Source organism: Zeus faber, assembly GCF_960531495.2.
Source record: "Zeus faber genome assembly, chromosome: 18".
Lineage (NCBI taxonomy): Eukaryota > Metazoa > Chordata > Actinopteri > Zeiformes > Zeidae > Zeus > Zeus faber.
In genome coordinates, this window is record NC_137210.1 from 25,363,178 (window position 1) to 25,382,195 (window position 19,018).

Consider the following 19,018-nt stretch of genomic DNA (forward strand, 5'->3'; position numbering starts at 1 on the left):
ATATAAATATAGATTTTTTTTTGGCAATGAGAACCCCAGTTTACATCTGTTCCACCAAGATGTAGGCCGAAGATGTTTGAGGGCGGGGCTACAGCGCCACTGACATCACATTACAAACACATTTCCAAACTTCATGAAACGTTGATATTGATTATGACAAAAAATGTCCTTGAGTTTTGCTTGAGCTATTTTTTTTTTTTCTTTGACATGATCGGAATTTCCACCATTCAAAACGCTCCGTCGACACAGCCTTGAACTGGTGTTGGTTGAAAAGGGGACAAAATGAAGGTCGAGAGGGCGTTTTCTGTTCGACTTGCTGATCAACAAGCTCTTTTATTCTGTGCGCCCAACAGTAAAATCAACCGTCAGGGTACCAAAACAAGATCAAATTCATAATATATGCATAAGTATATATGCTAAAGTACTAACCAAACGATTCTCACGTAGAGATGGCCTCTGACCGGAAATAAGTGACACAAATCTGACCAGAAATGATCTATTCCACCAGCTGGATGAGGATGACAGGAAGTTAAAAAAGGGCCGTCCTTTGGTTGCGTTGCATACAGCCACCCAGTCGCTGTATCAATACTGTGTGTGGTGAACCCACGTGTCTGCTACCCCGGAGACAACTAACGCTTACTGAAACCCACAGGCCGAGAGCTCACAGCCCTGGATTCCTTTTAATGCACTTCAAAGCAAGGAGGTTCATGTAAACTTTTACAGCAATATTTCTTTTTTTTTTTTTGTCTCAGGTTTTTGTTCCATTATTATTGGAGGCAGAGCCTTTGGCATCCAGCATAAAGTTTTTTCATTAAGGTCTAATAATAAAAAAAAAATAAAATACAATTTAAATAAAAGAAAGAAAAAAAAGTACAAATTGCATCGCTCTGACAAAGTGACAGTCGGGTTGGTGTGTGTTGCTGAGGGGCCCCAGGAGCCCGGCGCCCTCCACAGGCTGCGACTGGAGGTACAGGCTCTACCAAGCGCACGCAAAACCGCTGGAATGCCGTGATCACCTGATGAAGCTACGATAGTGTTCTCTTGTTCATCTCCAGGTATATTAGACATCTTTTGATACTTACAAGCAGCTCCAAACCTGAGTAGTCATGGTATAGCTTTTTTTGTTTCTCTCTAAACATACAAAAACGTATGTACTTTTATCTCCTCTTCCTATAAGTACGAGTCGGCGTCCCGCGTTGAAATAAATCCCTTTGATGATTGGAACGTGCAGATTGTACGCACGGTGTCACAGTAGATTGTTAAATGAAATGACCGAGGATAAAGAAAGTGAAAAAAATATAAAATAAAATAAAGAAAAAAAAATATCGTAACACCTTCCACTAAACCGTACAAAATGGAATACCAGCTAAAGGAAACGTGAATGTTTACACTACCAGTCGTAGCAATGCTTTTCACGTCTTAAATTAGTGTTAAAAAGAAAATAAAAATGATAATAAGTGGAAAAATGGAGAGATTGCACCATCCGTGACTTACCAGTATTAACACTGTCATTGTTTCCCTCCCACCCCAACATGGAGATTCAAAAGGAAAGGATTCGTCTGGAAAACAATTAATCTCACACACACACACACACACACACACACACACACACACACACACACACACACACACACACACACACACACACACACACACACACACACACACACACACACACACACACACACACACACACAGCAGCGGTTTCACAGACTAACAGAACTACAGAGATCTGACCATCAGGAAGCTTCATGTCTCGTCTCAGTATATGATCACGTTGCGGGAGCTCTTGCTTGTGGAAGTGAGAGTAGTAGTGTGGTGGGATTTGAGGTTGCCGCGGTTACGGGTGGCCGGGGCGCTCGGGGCCTCAGTGTCTCTGCTCGGCCACCTCCTGCGTGGCCTCGCCGGGAGGCGGAGGAGGAGGAGGAGGAGGAGGAGGAGGATGATGATGATGGTGGTGGTGTTGCTGGGACGCCCGCAGCCCGCCTGGGGGAAGAGAGGGGCGGCGCCACGGTTGGACATTTTTCACAAAGTTTGAATGGAAACCGATTGACTGACACGATTCTATATTGATATACTGTACTGACAATTTAAACAACAGCTATCCACTTTTCTGTGGAGCTTCTATCGTGCATTTAAAAAAGTGCTTCATAGAGCACATTGAGTCTTAAAAAATACATTTCAGATATTAATTCATTTGTGACTATGGTGGTATTTAATTTAAGACGCAAACAGTTCCAGACAAAGTAATTGATATTCCATTTTTTTTTTTTTTTACCAAGCCCTAAATTCAAGTATAACAGTTATATTTATCGTTTATTACACCGTAGTTTTACTTTCTTATAGTTTCAAGTTCAAATAATACAATTCACAATTCAAAATCATTCTGGCATTACAAAACAATATTCACGATGAAATTCAAGCACATCAAGGACCTGGTAAGAACCCTGTTAAATGCAGATGCTTCTCATAATGCGTAATCCCACTCCTCCCCTTTTCGGGGAGCGGAGGCTGTAAAAGCACCGCGAGGTTGTTTGGCGTAAGATATTTACACATAATAAATAATTGAGAAACCGTTCAACTCATTGGTGAGGTGCAAATCGTGACCAAGCGGGTAGAGAGGGAGTACCTGCGTCGCCGGCGCCCCCCCTGGAGCTCCTGCTCGCTTTGGAAGAGGAAACAGAGGCAGAGTGCTGGTTGTGTGCGGCCTCAGGGTGCGGCCTCTTGCGGAAGGACGCCGCTGTTGGCAGCAGAGGGGCCGATCCGGGAGCCACGACGAAGGCCCCGTCTCCGCCGCCCAGCACCTGGGGGCCGCCGCGGCCGTTCCCGCTGTGCACGGCGGGGTGCTTGTGGTGGCGGGCGGGCGGCGCCCCGCGAAGCTGCTGCTTCTCTCTGGAATGTTTACTCCGGCTCGTGGCTCCGCCTTCATCCGACGAGCTGTGGCGCTCAGACGACGAAACCTTGATCTTCATCTTGAGCTCCTCTCGGCTCGGCGGGGGGCCACCGGGGGGCGCCGGGACGGGGAGGCGCAGCTTCAGCGAGCCTACGGCTTTGTCCCGTTTGTGCCCCGAGGATGGGTGTTTTGTTTTCATAGGGGCTTCGGCGCTGCTGCCGCTGCCCTCATACGTCGGGTGCGGCTGCGATTGTTTTCTGTGGTCCACACAGCCGCTGGAGGAGGAATGTGAGGGAGGGTGGGAGGAATCCGCCCGGGCCTCCACCTCTGCCCCGCCGCCGCCGTGCTGCTCCGGCCTGCGCTTCTGTCCGGCCGCCGCCAGCTCCACAGCGTGCTTCTCCCTGTACTTGTCCAGAGACAGTTTCTGGGCTGGCGGAGGCAGGGGGGAGGCAGTCTGAGGGTGAGCAGGGTGGGGCAGAGGAAACTTCCCTCCACCAGCAGCCGGTTTGTGTTCGTGTTTAACGGGGTTGAAGCCCGGCGTCCGCTCAGACCTGGAGGAGGAGCCCTGGGAAGCTCCACTCGGCTCTGGGTGGGGGAGGGGCTCCGCTCTGGCGTAGCACGCCTGGCCGCCCAGAGGCCACTCGCCGCTGCCCGCCAAGGCATACGCTCCGGCCATGGAGTCCAGGTTGAGGGGTGTGCCCCCCGGGAAGGAGGAGCCGGGTTTAGCGAAGGTGGGGTTGGAGGAGTCGCCCAGCGAGTGGTCTGTGAGTGATGAGGACGAGGAGAAGGAGTTCTCTGCCGACTGCGAGCCATCGCCCTTGGGCTTCTTGGCGGCTTGAGTCGCCTGGAACGTTAGAAGAGGAGGCACACTGAACACAAGGTGTCTGCAGGTATCAGAGTTACATTTAATACTTTTAAGTCCAATTACAATTTTTTCTAGTTGAATTTAAAACAAATCTTTTATTGAATGGAGTATAAAGATAAGTACAATATATTTGGGGCAGAGATAAGTATTGGGTAGAAACAGGGTTAGGGTTATGAACTAGAGGACGCTCTCAACCGTTATTAGAACAGTTTCCTTTTGACCAGATAGCAAGTTAAGTCATAAGATAAGAGATCAGAAACTGGAATAGATCTTCACCGCAGAGTTTCAAACAGGTAAGTACAACGGCTTTCTTTCTCTACAGATAGGTCTAGAGTGAATTGTGTTCCTCTAGAACAGCCAAGATTAAGGTTAGTATGAAGGCAAGAAATACAGACTGATACAGAAGAGTCAACTCTTTAAAAAAAAAAAAAAAAAAAAAAAAAAAAGAATAATAAGAATAATAGGTATAAATAAAATCTGACAAAAGGTTTATGTTGAAATGACTCAAATTCAAATACAAGACTACTTAATGACTTTTATGGTATAATCTTTGAAAAATACTAAATGTGAATGGTTCAATTGAATTGTGAATGAGTTGTATGGACAGCCATCATACCCTCCAGTTTCGTATTCGTTTCAACCTGCTGGGTGTCTTCTCCAAAATCTGCAGGAACTCATGGGTCAGCTCTATTAACACAAGACATGAATGTAGATGCTTCACCACACTTTTGAATTACAAAGAACTAAATCATAGATAAAATATGAATGTAGTTTACCAATATAAACATTTGGCAAAAACGCATGTCGTCTTTAAAGTGACAACACATAAAACTGTTTATGTTGGGTGGATTACACGACACACAAGTCGCAGAAATCCATTCGGAATAGAAAGTGACGTCACTTTCTTTCCTCCAAACTTTGCCTTCTTTTGATCCATGGGGATATTTCTTGGTTATTTTTAGTGAATATTCATCCATATTGACAGTTAACCGACCAAAACCAGTTACGCTGCCTAGTAAATTGACCAACAATAGAAGCACAATATAGAGGAGCACAACTAAAGTAAGTCTAGAATATGGGGGTTCTTGACCAAATCCTATGGATTACCACTTTGAGGTGCCGTTATTGATATCGACATATTGAAATACTGGATGACTTCCAAAAAAGGTTTTACTTGTCTTACCATCGAGCAGTTCCAAAGTGACAGAGTTGTCCACATATTCCCACCAGTGCTTCCCGTCCGTGGAGACGGGGATCTCCCAGTTGGACCACTTGCACGCCAGGTGAATGCACACACAGGCGATCACCGTGGGCTTGTACTGAAGGCAGAAGGTGGTGAGGAGTAGACTGTGTGTGTGTGTGGGTGTGTGTGTGTCAGTGAACGGTGGAGACCAGGCCGTGGTCAGGACGGGTCACCCATGTGGAGAGGAGGAGGAAAAACAAAGACGGAGCACACAGGGTTAGTTCTCTGAGGGCTTGTAAGGAAGAACGCAGCGTGAAAAAGACAAAACATCAGTTCTAAGGGATGTCATAGTGTTATCATAACATTATAAAGTTATCTCACGTTACAAAAAAAGATAAACAGCAGTTATTCTTCTCAGTAAGTCAGTAGCGCACTACTAACAATTCCAAAGTTAGGGATTAAATACCCGATGGGATAACCCAATATAGGGTCATTTTAGATTAAGGCTGTCAAAAAAGCCCAAAAAGTTTAAATCACTTTAAATTAAGGACAAATGATGATACAGATCCAATTATGCGCTACCGCAGTAAAAGCAGCCATAATGTCATGCAAAAACAGACAATTGAAAATACAAAACACGATACAAAGCACCATTAAAAACAGCGTTATAAAAGAGGCTACCATCCGAGAAGTTACCACAGAAATGCAGATCTCTCCACAGCCGAAAAGAGCTCCGCTTAAATGGCAGATATAACTATATCAGTCTGATTAAAACCATAGTATTTATCAAAACGGCATTGGCTTCTTTGATTAAACTTGATGAAAATGCCTCGCTGTAGCCAATCACTCTAACCCACCGATGCATGTATTGAGAAATGCACGTATCAATGGCAGAACACCGGGCGATGATCTGGGCTGTGTTTAAACTGCAAACTCAGAGCAACGAGTGGAAGTGAAGTAAACACCAGCGCCGCGGTCACTGAAGGTCTGGGAAGGTCTGGATGGTAACCTTGAGGATTGGTCTGCGTTCAACGTCAGGAGTCTGGTCACTCATGTAAAGGTGGGACCAAAACAAAACAGCCACGGCTAGTATGGACCGCTGTTCATTTAAAACCGTCTTCTAGAGTCTAACCCGCTAAAACATTCTGCTTCGATGATGTGATTTAAACAAGACAAAGTCATGATGGTCAAAGCTCGAAGACGCTATTAAGACACACGCTGTCCCACGCTTTGATATTTTCAATAAAAAGCCTGTTAAAGGTTTTTTTCTATCATTTAAGCAAAACCTACAAATCTGTTGTAAGATTTATATTGTATAAATCAATCCCACCTCTACAAGAGACTCCTAATAAACCCGTTAAGGACCCAATGTAAACAAATACAGCCATGACCGAAAGTTGACTTTTTTTTCCCTGATGTACTGAACTAGATCATTAACAATAGGACAAATATTCCAAAAGCACTAGCAATGGGATGTGTGCTTCAATAATATTTTAAGAATTTGATACAGATCATGTATATTAAAGGTCCTTAAAGGGTCAGCATCAAGAAGGTTGTCATATTTTAAGATAGAATGTATGTGAGAATGTTAGGTCCTATGGGGGGAGGGGGGGGGGGGGATTAGAGAAAAAAAAACAAAACACTAAAATAATGCTATTCAAGTCAAAGAATACGCGACAATATGCTACAATAAGCACAAATGAATATGAAAAGAAAATAAATTAAAGTGGCTGTACTTACCGAAGGTACCTCTACGAAATGTTTACATCTGTGTAACCGTTAGCTGCTACTCAGGCTACCAAAGTGTCTTTCTTTTAGACAAATGCACTTTCTCGCGACAGAGCAAACGTGTTGGTTTTCAAGCGCACCACTACACTTCACATCTTGCATTCAACCCATCCGTGCCAACGCTTGGTCCCTCGTACAATACACCGCACTGCGACTGGGGCCGGTAACGCTACGAGCCCGGCCGTCCCCGCTCCCCACGCCTGGAGCCAGGGGAGGGGAGCCACGGGAGGAGGGGGCAAGCATCCCAATAGCCACCAGCGCAAGGAGGGCCGGTTGGACACTGAGAGGGTACCCTGCATTACAGGAAGCTATGGTGTGCAGTCACAGTGCAACAAAGGAGGGGCAGGATAACAACCTGTTGGTAGCCATGAAATAGGAAGTCTGTGCCAGATCCTTGCTTGCTGTGGGTGAGAGAAGAGACAGAAGAGGAATGCAGTGAGGGAGGGAAGGACAAACAGAGGGAAGGTTACCATGTTGGGTCAAAGAGCAAAGCCTGTTCATCATCATCATCAGGAAATGAGGTGTTGTGTCACCATTTAAACCATTCGCAGGACACAGATTAAGCCCAAGGCCAACAACGAGGACAAAAAAGAATTGTAATGAGTTTGGATTGGCCGGACCGTCGCAGAGGCTTGGTGAATCTACAACCAAAATAGTAATGGCAACAGCAACACGTATCTTGCAACTGAACCGTGGCCGAGACTTATCTATAAGTAAATAGTATCCTCAGTCAAACACACACAGTGAAAGGATAAGAATATCGCAATGGAATTTCCCAAACCAACGCAAGGCAGCCACCTTGTTTTCAATTCTGTTTTCGTGCAGATATTGTGTAAAACAATCAGAGTGGAGCAAACAGGCAGTCGACAGGGAAGGCGTACTCCCAGGTCGTGGTAAGAATTGAGATCGGGACAAGACAAAGTGATTTTAGCAAAAACTTGACCGCCGACTCAAGATGCTTTGACCAAGCGCTGGGCTTAATCCGTGCCGTGGAATTAAGCATGTTTTGCCAAGCTGCGGCGTCGCGTATGGCGACAACAGCCGTGAAAGAAGCCCTTGAATCGTCAATGTGTTTGGTTTTGTAAGCATTACATCAGCCCCCCACCCAGATCTGGGCCGGGGCGGGCAAGAGCAGAGGGCACAAGGAACAAGGAAGGAAGCCTCTACCTCGCACTAGCTGGGAACACTTCACCACATCAGTGTGTGGGTGATCAATAGTAATTTCAAAGCCTGGAACAAAATACATGACAGGTGAGTTCAACACAGACACAGCCGGGAGGTGACATGTCGTTCTGTTGATCAGCAAGTCAATCAGAACCCTTTTCACAACTAGATGCCGAGTATTACCGATTTTGGTATAGTTAAATGATCCCCTCCCATAAAGTGGATTTGTCGGGACACCAGATATTATGGAATCAAATTAGTCTGGAGTACTTACATACAATGTGCTGTGTACACTTCCAAACAGTACACATGGCAAGGTTTCAATGTGACAACACGGTTAAGTAAAGGTGGCAAACGGGACGCTCGCCGAGATTCCCCTCAAGGTATTTACAGATTTTGCGCCAGCGGACCGAAGCAGCGAGTTTTCGGCGCCGAGGAAGGACATGTCACCATCACACCATTCCACAAATCACGGCGATTGAAAGCGACTCAAACCGCGGCCTGTCAAACATTTAACTCTCAACAGGCCGCGGCGAATGAAAGCGCCGGCGGTCAAACGCCGCCACGCGCTCATTGATTGCGACAGGCCTAAAACAAATGGCTACGGGGCGCGCGCTCTCGTTCTCAAGTCATCCACACCAGTAACCGTTACTCACCGAGGGTCTGCAGCACTATGGTTTCAAGTATCACCAGCTCTTGAGCTTGCTGAAGGTATGCCTGAAGTTTGATAGACAGTCATTACATGACAATTGTAATGAGTCTATTAATCCTAGCCCCTGACAACTGACTTCAAATCAGCGTAATCCAAACAGAGGCTCCGCTACTCAGCGTGCCAGAGGAATTGGGTGCAGGTGCTCGGCACGCGGCCGGAACAGGCGTGTAAGCATCTGAATGGCGCTTTTAGACAAAGAATAAAGGGCCTTGTATTTCCAAATAAAAGGCCAAACTGTGACCACTCACTGGCACAAGTGGACAGGCAGACTGAAAGGGGGGGGGGGGGGGTTAAAAATAAATCAAACGTTCAATACCCAGATGTACCCAAACTTACATTACTTTTTGTGTCTAGAGGAGGTTCCTGGGGGTTTAGACATGCATGTGCAACTTTAATGACATGCTCAAGTTTTCGAGGCTGCTCTTCCACTTTTGCAGCAAGGAATAAGGTAGTTGGAGAGATAATCTGTGGAGACAAGATTACATTACAGCAGCAAAGGAAAAAAAAAAGAAAAAAGAAGAAACTAACAACCGCGTTCAAGTGACTTCATGTTAATCGGGTAAAAAGATTTGAATAAGGAATGAAGGGAAACTTACATTTCTGTGGAATTTAGTGAAGGAATGGTGCATATAAAACCTATGCATGTAAACGATAGCTGTGTTTATTGTTAATTGTGAGCTGGAAGGCAAGTTAAGGAAGGCAAATATGTAGCGACGGTAAAATATTCAGACATCCCCAGGGAACGAGCGCGCTTCGGTCGCTGGCAGCCATTTGATTATGACAACATCGGGCTGGTGCGAGGTGTTTTCGAGGTCTCAGCTCCGGTTCTATCGCTACAATCCCGTGACGTGCGATGCCCTGGCCAGACCCTACAGCGCGTAGCTTGACCGGGACGGGGACGGGGGGAGATAAGAAAAATGTGTGCGGTCTCTCTTGGGGCGACAACGGCAGCAAACGCCACCCATCCCGGGTGACGCCGGTCGGCGAGCGAATGGTGCGGGGGAGGTGGCGAGGTTCACGCGGCCGAAACGACACGCGAAGCCACGCCGAGAGCGAGCTCAGAGGGGTGCCAGGCCAGTGGGGCTCAGGTGCGTCCGGGCAGGTGCACCCGTCCACCTGAACACGTCCCGACGCTCGACGCCAACAGCTGCATCTTCTTCGCAAGTACGTGCACCGCTGCCCACACCAGAGGCTCGTGCTGTGCTGGTGGCGTCGTTATTAAAATGAGAGCGTGGGATCAATTAACCCCCGAGGGAGACGATTTTAATGGTGAATCGCGATCATTTGTCTGACGATTAACCGTCAGTTAAAATTCCATGATGACAGCCCGACTCGGTGTCGCGTCGACATCCACGGAGACATTTACGGTACGAGTCGACAGATACACACTGTCTGACAGACAGAGCTTTACCGGCCGCGGTCGGATAAAGACCGTAAACACTTCGACTGCCAATCGGCCACACAGCGGCCAGGCGCCATTTCCAGCCCGGCCTGGCTCTGTTTACTGCGGATACACGTTGAGCCTCTGGCCCATGTCCTGGATCAGGTTCGCGGCCTGCTGCCGGTAGGACAGCTCCCGGTCCGGCTCCACTCCGGAGCGCCGGGACGGCGTGTTTTTTTCCAACTGCTCCCGGCTGAAATACCAGTTGGACGAGGCTCCCCGGCACGCCGCCATAGCTCTGTGTCCAGCGTTAGCTTCGCTCGGTGCGGTGCGCCGAGAAAGCGGAAGTGACGTCGCAGCGCACCGGAACCCACAACACGTGCTCCTTCTTCGGTGGTGGATCGTCGAGTAGGAGGTCGGCGTCCAAATATTATTATAAAATATATACCATAATGTTACAATATTATTATAAAATATAAACCATAATATTACATTATCATTATAAAATATATACCATAATATTACAATATTATTATAAAATATAAACCATAATATTACATTATCATTATAAAATATATACCATAATATTACAATATTATTATAAAATATAAACCATAATATTACAATACCATTATAAAATATATACCATAATATTACAATATCATTATAAAATATATACCATAATATTACAATATTATTATAAAATATAAACCATAATATTACAATATTATTATAAAATATAAACCAGAATATTACAATATTATTATAAAATATATACCATAATATTACAATATTATTATAAAATATAAACCATAATATTACAATATTATTATAAAATATATAGAATAATATTACAATATCATTATAAAATATATACCATAATATTACAATATTATTATAAAATATAAACCATAATATTACAATATCATTATAAAATATATACCATAATATTACAATATTATTATAAAATATAAACCATAATATTACAATATCATTATAAAATATATACCATAATATTACAATATTATTATAAAATATAAACCATAATATTACATTATCATTATAAAATATATACCATAATATTACAATATTATTATAAAATATAAACCATAATATTACATTATCATTATAAAATATATACCAGAATATTACAATATTATTATAAAATATATACCATAATATTACAATATTATTATAAAATATATACCATAATATTACAATACCATTATAAAATATAAACCATAATATTATAATATTATTATTAAATATATACCATAATATTACAATACCATTATAAAATATAAACCATAATATTATAATATTATTATTAAATATATACCATAATATTACAATATCATTATAAAATATAAACCATAATATTACAATATTATTATAAAATATAAACCATAATATTACAATATTATTATAAAATATATACCATAATATTACAATATTATTATAAAATATATAGAATAATATTACAATGTCATTATAAAATATATAGAATCATATTACAATATTATTATGAAATATATAGAATAATATTACAATACCATTATAAAATATATAGAATAATATTACATTATTATTATGAAATATATAGAATAATATTACAATATCATTATAAAATATATAGAATAATATTACAATACCATTATAAAATATATAGAATAATATTACAATATTATTATGAAATATATAGAATAATATTACAATATCATTATAAAATATAAACCATAATATTACAATATTATTATAAAATATATACCATAATATTACAATATCATTATAAAATATATACCATAATATTACAAAATTATTTTAAAATATATAGAATAATATTACAATATTATTATGAAATATATAGAATAATATTACAATATTATTATAAAATATATAGAATAATATTACAATATCATTATAAAATATATAGAATAATATTACAATATTATTATAAAATATATACCATAATATTACAATATTATTATAAAATATAAACCATAATATTACAATATCATTATAAAATATATACCATAATATTACAATATTATTATAAAATATATACCATAATATTACAATATCATTATAAAATATATAGAATAATATTACAATATCATTATAAAATATATACCATAATATTACAATATTATTATAAAATATATAGAATAATATTACAATATTATTATAAAATATATACCATAATATTACAATATTATTATAAAATATAAACCATATTATTACAATATCATTATAAATATATACCATAATATTACAATATCATTATAAAATATATAGAATAATATTACAATATCATTATAAAATATAAACCATAATATTACAATATTATTATAAAATATATACCATAATATTACAATACCATTATAAAATATATACCATAATATTACAATATTATTATAAAATATAAACCATAATATTACAATATCATTATAAAATATATACCATAATATTACAATATTATTATAAAATATATACCATAATATTACAATATTATTATAAAATATATAGAATAATATTACAATATCATTATAAAATATATACCATAATATTACAATATTATTATAAAATATATAGAATAATATTACAATATCATTATAAAATATATACCATAATATTACAATATTATTATAAAATATATAGAATAATATTACAATATTATTATAAAATATATAGAATAATATTACAATACCATTATAAAATATATAGAATAATATTACAATGTCATTATAAAATATATAGAATCATATTACAATATTATTATAAAATATATAGAATAATATTACAATATTATTATGAAATATATAGAATAATATTACAATACCATTATAAAATATATAGAATAATATTACAATGTCATTATAAAATATATACCATAATATTACAATATTATTATAAAATATAAACCATAATATTACAATATCATTATAAAATATATACCATAATATTACAATATTATTATAAAATATAAACCATAATATTACATTATCATTATAAAATATATACCATAATATTACAATATTATTATAAAATATAAACCATAATATTACATTATCATTATAAAATATATACCAGAATATTACAATATTATTATAAAATATATACCATAATATTACAATATTATTATAAAATATATACCATAATATTACAATATTATTATAAAATATATACCATAATATTACAATACCATTATAAAATATAAACCATAATATTATAATATTATTATTAAATATATACCATAATATTACAATACCATTATAAAATATAAACCATAATATTATAATATTATTATTAAATATATACCATAATATTACAATATCATTATAAAATATAAACCATAATATTACAATATTATTATAAAATATAAACCATAATATTACAATACTATTATAAAATATATACCATAATATTACAATATTATTATAAAATATATAGAATAATATTACAATGTCATTATAAAATATATAGAATCATATTACAATATTATTATGAAATATATAGAATAATATTACAATACCATTATAAAATATATAGAATAATATTACATTATTATTATGAAATATATAGAATAATATTACAATATCATTATAAAATATATAGAATAATATTACAATACCATTATAAAATATATAGAATAATATTACAATATTATTATGAAATATATAGAATAATATTACAATATCATTATAAAATATAAACCATAATATTACAATATTATTATAAAATATATACCATAATATTACAATATCATTATAAAATATATACCATAATATTACAAAATTATTTTAAAATATATAGAATAATATTACAATATTATTATGAAATATATAGAATAATATTACAATATTATTATAAAATATATAGAATAATATTACAATATCATTATAAAATATATAGAATAATATTACAATATTATTATAAAATATATACCATAATATTACAATATTATTATAAAATATAAACCATAATATTACAATATCATTATAAAATATATACCATAATATTACAATATTATTATAAAATATATACCATAATATTACAATATCATTATAAAATATATAGAATAATATTACAATATCATTATAAAATATATACCATAATATTACAATATTATTATAAAATATATAGAATAATATTACAATATTATTATAAAATATATACCATAATATTACAATATTATTATAAAATATAAACCATATTATTACAATATCATTATAAATATATACCATAATATTACAATATCATTATAAAATATATAGAATAATATTACAATATCATTATAAAATATAAACCATAATATTACAATATTATTATAAAATATATACCATAATATTACAATACCATTATAAAATATATACCATAATATTACAATATTATTATAAAATATAAACCATAATATTACAATATCATTATAAAATATATACCATAATATTACAATATTATTATAAAATATATACCATAATATTACAATATTATTATAAAATATATAGAATAATATTACAATATCATTATAAAATATATACCATAATATTACAATATTATTATAAAATATATAGAATAATATTACAATATCATTATAAAATATATACCATAATATTACAATATTATTATAAAATATATAGAATAATATTACAATATTATTATAAAATATATAGAATAATATTACAATACCATTATAAAATATATAGAATAATATTACAATGTCATTATAAAATATATAGAATCATATTACAATATTATTATAAAATATATAGAATAATATTACAATATTATTATGAAATATATAGAATAATATTACAATACCATTATAAAATATATAGAATAATATTACAATGTCATTATAAAATATATAGAATAATATTACAATATTATTCTGAAATATATAGAATAATATTACAATACCATTATAAAATATATAGAATAATATTACAACATTATTATGAAATATATAGAATAATATTACAATATCATTATAAAATATAAACCATAATATTACAATATTATTATAAAATATATACCATAATATTACAATATCATTATAAAATATATACCATAATATTACAAAATTATTTTAAAATATATACCATAATATTACAATATCATTATAAAATATATATCATAATATTACAATATTATTTTAAAATATATAGAATAATATTACAATATTATTATAAAATATATAGAATAATATTACAATATTATTATAAAATATATACCATAATATTACAATATCATTATAAAATATATAGAATAATATTACAATGTCATTATAAAATATATAGAATAATATTACACTATCATTATAAAATATATAGAATAATATTACAATATCATTAAAAAATATATAGAATAATATTACAATACCATTATAAAATATATACAATAATATTACAATATTATTATGAAATATATAGAATAATATTACAATACCATTATAAAATATATAGAATAATATTATAATATTATTATAAAATATATAGAATAATATTACAATATCATTATAAAATATATAGAATAATATTACAATATCATAATAAAATATATAGAATAATATTTCAATACCCTTATAAAATATATAGAATAATATTACAATATCATTATAAAATATATAGAATAATATTACAATACCATTATAAAATATATAGAATAATATTACAATATTATTATAAAATATCAGAAATATAAAAAGTGCAAGTGCTGTATTAATTTGAGAGAAAAATATTATATTTTCTTATATATTTATTCTATATATTTGTTATATGTTATATATATATTATGTTTTTTTATAATATATCTTAATGTCCTCTACCATTGCACTGACACTTAATTTCAATTGCATGAAAAAAATCTGAAAAATATTAAAAACATGTTTTATTTAATTAAGAGCAAAAAATATATTATTATAATTTAGTGCACAATTAGATGTTTTTCCAAATTTTACGCACTCCTGACATTCATTTTTATTTATGACATCAATTCATTTAAAAGACAAAAAGTCAATATTTTACCATGTGCACAATTTTCAGATTTTACAAATGAATATTTGATTGATACGTAAACCACAGATCTGAAAACCACCTGCGATTTGCAAATCAAATACAGCCTCATACCATATATGAATTATAATTTCAAATATTGATATGAAAAGTATGTGAAAATGAATTGAGTCTCACTGGTGTGTGACCTCCCTGAACAGCACAAACCAGAGTAATTGAATGATGGCATTGTGAAGTCCACACAAATAAGCAAAGCACAAATTATAAAGCATTGGATCGTTTTAATGAAAAATATTGCATCCGCTGTACGAGGGAATCAAAAACATTTTCATTTAATTTATTATAACACTGAGTATTTTCCACTTCTTTGTCCATGGGTGTAGAAATAGTTTCCTCAGGTTCCATTTATTCAAATTGTTCTCGTTTGAGGCCCAAAAAGTCCAGTGCATTCCTGGCAAGAAGTTTATCCTGCAATGCAAAAATAAACCCAATTAATTGTATGAAATATAGGCATTATTTCCCCTCCAATCTCATTGTTATTATATTAGATAATGATACAATTTGACAAATCTAGATTTCTGTAATTTTTGTTTCCAACAATTAATTGCAATGAAAAAAAAACAGTGTTATTGCACTTTCCGTTCGTGCAGGGGAGTTATCTCTGTGTGACATTTGCTTTTGGTGTTTGTTGCACTGGGAGGTTTGAAGAAAGATAAATATAGACGAAACGTCCATTATCATCATCAATTCATTCATTTGGGGTATTTCCATTCCCTCCCATGCAAAACAAAAAAAACTATTCACGTCACCTTCAGAGACTCGTCAAACTCGTCCATGGATTCAATCAGAGCCCCAGGCTTCAGCTCTCCCAGTGGGAATGGATAATCTGTTCCAAGCATCACTTTGTCCTGCAGGGGGAACGATGTTGATGAAATTAAACATTTACGTAGCAACTTTACTATATCCAGATGTTGGCCGACTATGCCACTATTCTCTCAATGGGACCAATACAGCTCATGATATCTTTCTCCTGATAACTGTATCTATAGTCTCCTAAGATGTGCGTAAATTACATGTACATTGCATTACATTACATTTATGTCATTTAGCAGATGCTTTTGACCAGATGAGAGGTTTGAGTGGTTGGTTGAAGTACAATGTGAATCTTGGTATGATAATCAATACTATAGCATTCATTGATACATCCTCAAGACATAGCATTTGAAAAAAAATCGTATTCAAACTCAAAAACTCAAAAACTCAGCCTCAAACAAATGAATGTATAGCACTCAAATGTTTAAATACGCCTCTGCCCAAGGGTAAGTTTACGCCTTTAGTTGAAATAGTTGATGAAGCCCTGTTCAAATATTTGTCAAAAGGCTCCCAAAGGCCTCATGCAGCCATAGGTTCTGACTCTTTAAGAGCTTTAACACAATCATTTACACCCAGTTTACAATACCCCTGCAGTACATCTACAAAGCTGCAGGCTGAGCTCACTTTGCCAATCACGTCGACGAGCATCTTGAGGGCCCTGGGGTCGTGAACCAGAGAATCTGTGTAGAAGGAGCCCAGGTATTTCCTCGGGCTCAACTTGTTGTCCACAGCACACAGGTCCGGGCGAACATCGTGACCGTGAGCGATCCTACCGATGGTGAATGGGAAGGCTCCACCTGGAAAAAAATACAGTATATAATAATAATAATAATAATAATAATACATAAATTAAAATTTTTCAGTTCCTATGGAATGTAGCGTCCTGCCTCACGGTGTCTCTGTGGAAGGAAATCACTCCGTGTGGAAGTTCCCAACAGCACGCTTCCATTCAAATAGATTCAACACTCACGTCCCTCAGAGACATTTCATCAGCTTTTTAAACTTTTGGGACCAAAGTAAAACGACACGATTCGGACCCTTTCCTCTGGAGCTGCAAGCGAACTCCACGTGTGAGGTCACAAACACGGAATATGTTTTGGATTGTTTTTGACTCCTACATTTAGTTTCAAGACTGGCTCCAATGCCGCCAAATAAGGAGGGACACGTTGGCGTGTTGGCGACGCCTGAAGGGTAGGTAGGCTAGGCAGGCTATTTCCAGTCAAATGTCATTGTTTTTTTCGGCTGAGTATTTGGATCGATATGGATGAAACCACGAGATGTCTGTGACGTCCCGGTTCAAACAAAACCGCACCTCACCATGTCTGTGCGTACTGCCGTTGACGGGTTTCAGGTACTTTTAGACGGAAAACGGCAAGATTAAAAGAAAAGAAAAAGCAATAACAATAACAATAACAATAATTATATCAATAACAATAACAATAACAATAGGGATCCAGCACTATGGGCTGGACCCCTTATTATAGTAATAATAATAATAATAATAATAATATTCACAATATTCACAATATTCATAATAACATTCATAAAAACATTCATAAAAATATTCATAATAATATTAATAATAATATGTAATGATTCATGAGTGTTATCAACTCAGAGAAAGGCGGGTTTCACACAGAACCCTTGTATGATTCCCCCAGAGTTATGTTTCTATTCCAAACTCACACAGAGAAAGCTGGGGTACATGTGCTACAGCATGAAATATATAGAGAGATATCGTAATGTTCCACTATGAGTGGAGGAGTTGTCGGGTATATATGTCTGCCTGTACCTCCGTGAGCAAAGCAGACCTTCAGTTTCGGAAATCTCTCAAAGACTCCCCCAAAAATCATGGAGCAGATCGCCGTCGTCGTCTCCGATGGCATTCCTGTTGGAACGGGAGGATCAGTCAGAATCGTTTCACTCGCTTGTAATCGGAAAGACAAAAGTTTACGAGTAAACGCTATTTATTACATCTTAATGCAAACTAAATATTTGGAAACCGCATTATTAATCCAAGTTGTCACCACAACTGCCCATCTGCATCTCAATCACTTCATTGATCCCTCTGCATCTGTACGCTGACCCTTCAGGAGCAGTGGGCAGCCAACGGCGCCGCACCAACTCCAGCTCTCGAGCCGGTGCCCT

General features: G+C 35.2%; 2 protein-coding genes across 2 annotated transcripts in view; both read right to left on the reverse strand.

The window, feature by feature from the left end:
* Positions 1–307: 307 nt before the first annotated feature.
* On the reverse strand, positions 308–10,280 carry LOC307243807 (cyclin-T2-like; the record flags this gene model as incomplete). The annotated part of the gene is made up of 10 exons (XM_080018766.1): positions 308–1,986; positions 2,630–3,737; positions 4,375–4,445; positions 4,942–5,105; positions 7,085–7,130; positions 7,897–7,959; positions 8,550–8,610; positions 8,942–9,070; positions 9,202–9,283; positions 10,120–10,280. The coding sequence occupies 10 exons, from the start codon at positions 10,278–10,280 to the stop codon at positions 1,868–1,870; spliced, it is 2,004 nt and encodes a 667-aa protein (XP_079874892.1). The 3' UTR covers positions 308–1,867.
* Positions 10,281–16,362: 6,082 nt separating this feature from the next.
* acmsd (aminocarboxymuconate semialdehyde decarboxylase) overlaps positions 16,363–19,018 on the reverse strand; it is a gene marked incomplete at its 5' end in the record, with an annotated part of 6,762 nt that continues 4,106 nt past the window's right edge. The window contains 4 exons of the mRNA XM_080019302.1: positions 16,363–16,465; positions 16,807–16,905; positions 17,495–17,667; positions 18,663–18,758. Coding sequence (XP_079875428.1) covers positions 16,403–16,465; positions 16,807–16,905; positions 17,495–17,667; positions 18,663–18,758 — 431 coding nt within the window. The 3' untranslated portion in view covers positions 16,363–16,402. The remainder of the gene's footprint in view (positions 16,466–16,806; positions 16,906–17,494; positions 17,668–18,662; positions 18,759–19,018) is intronic.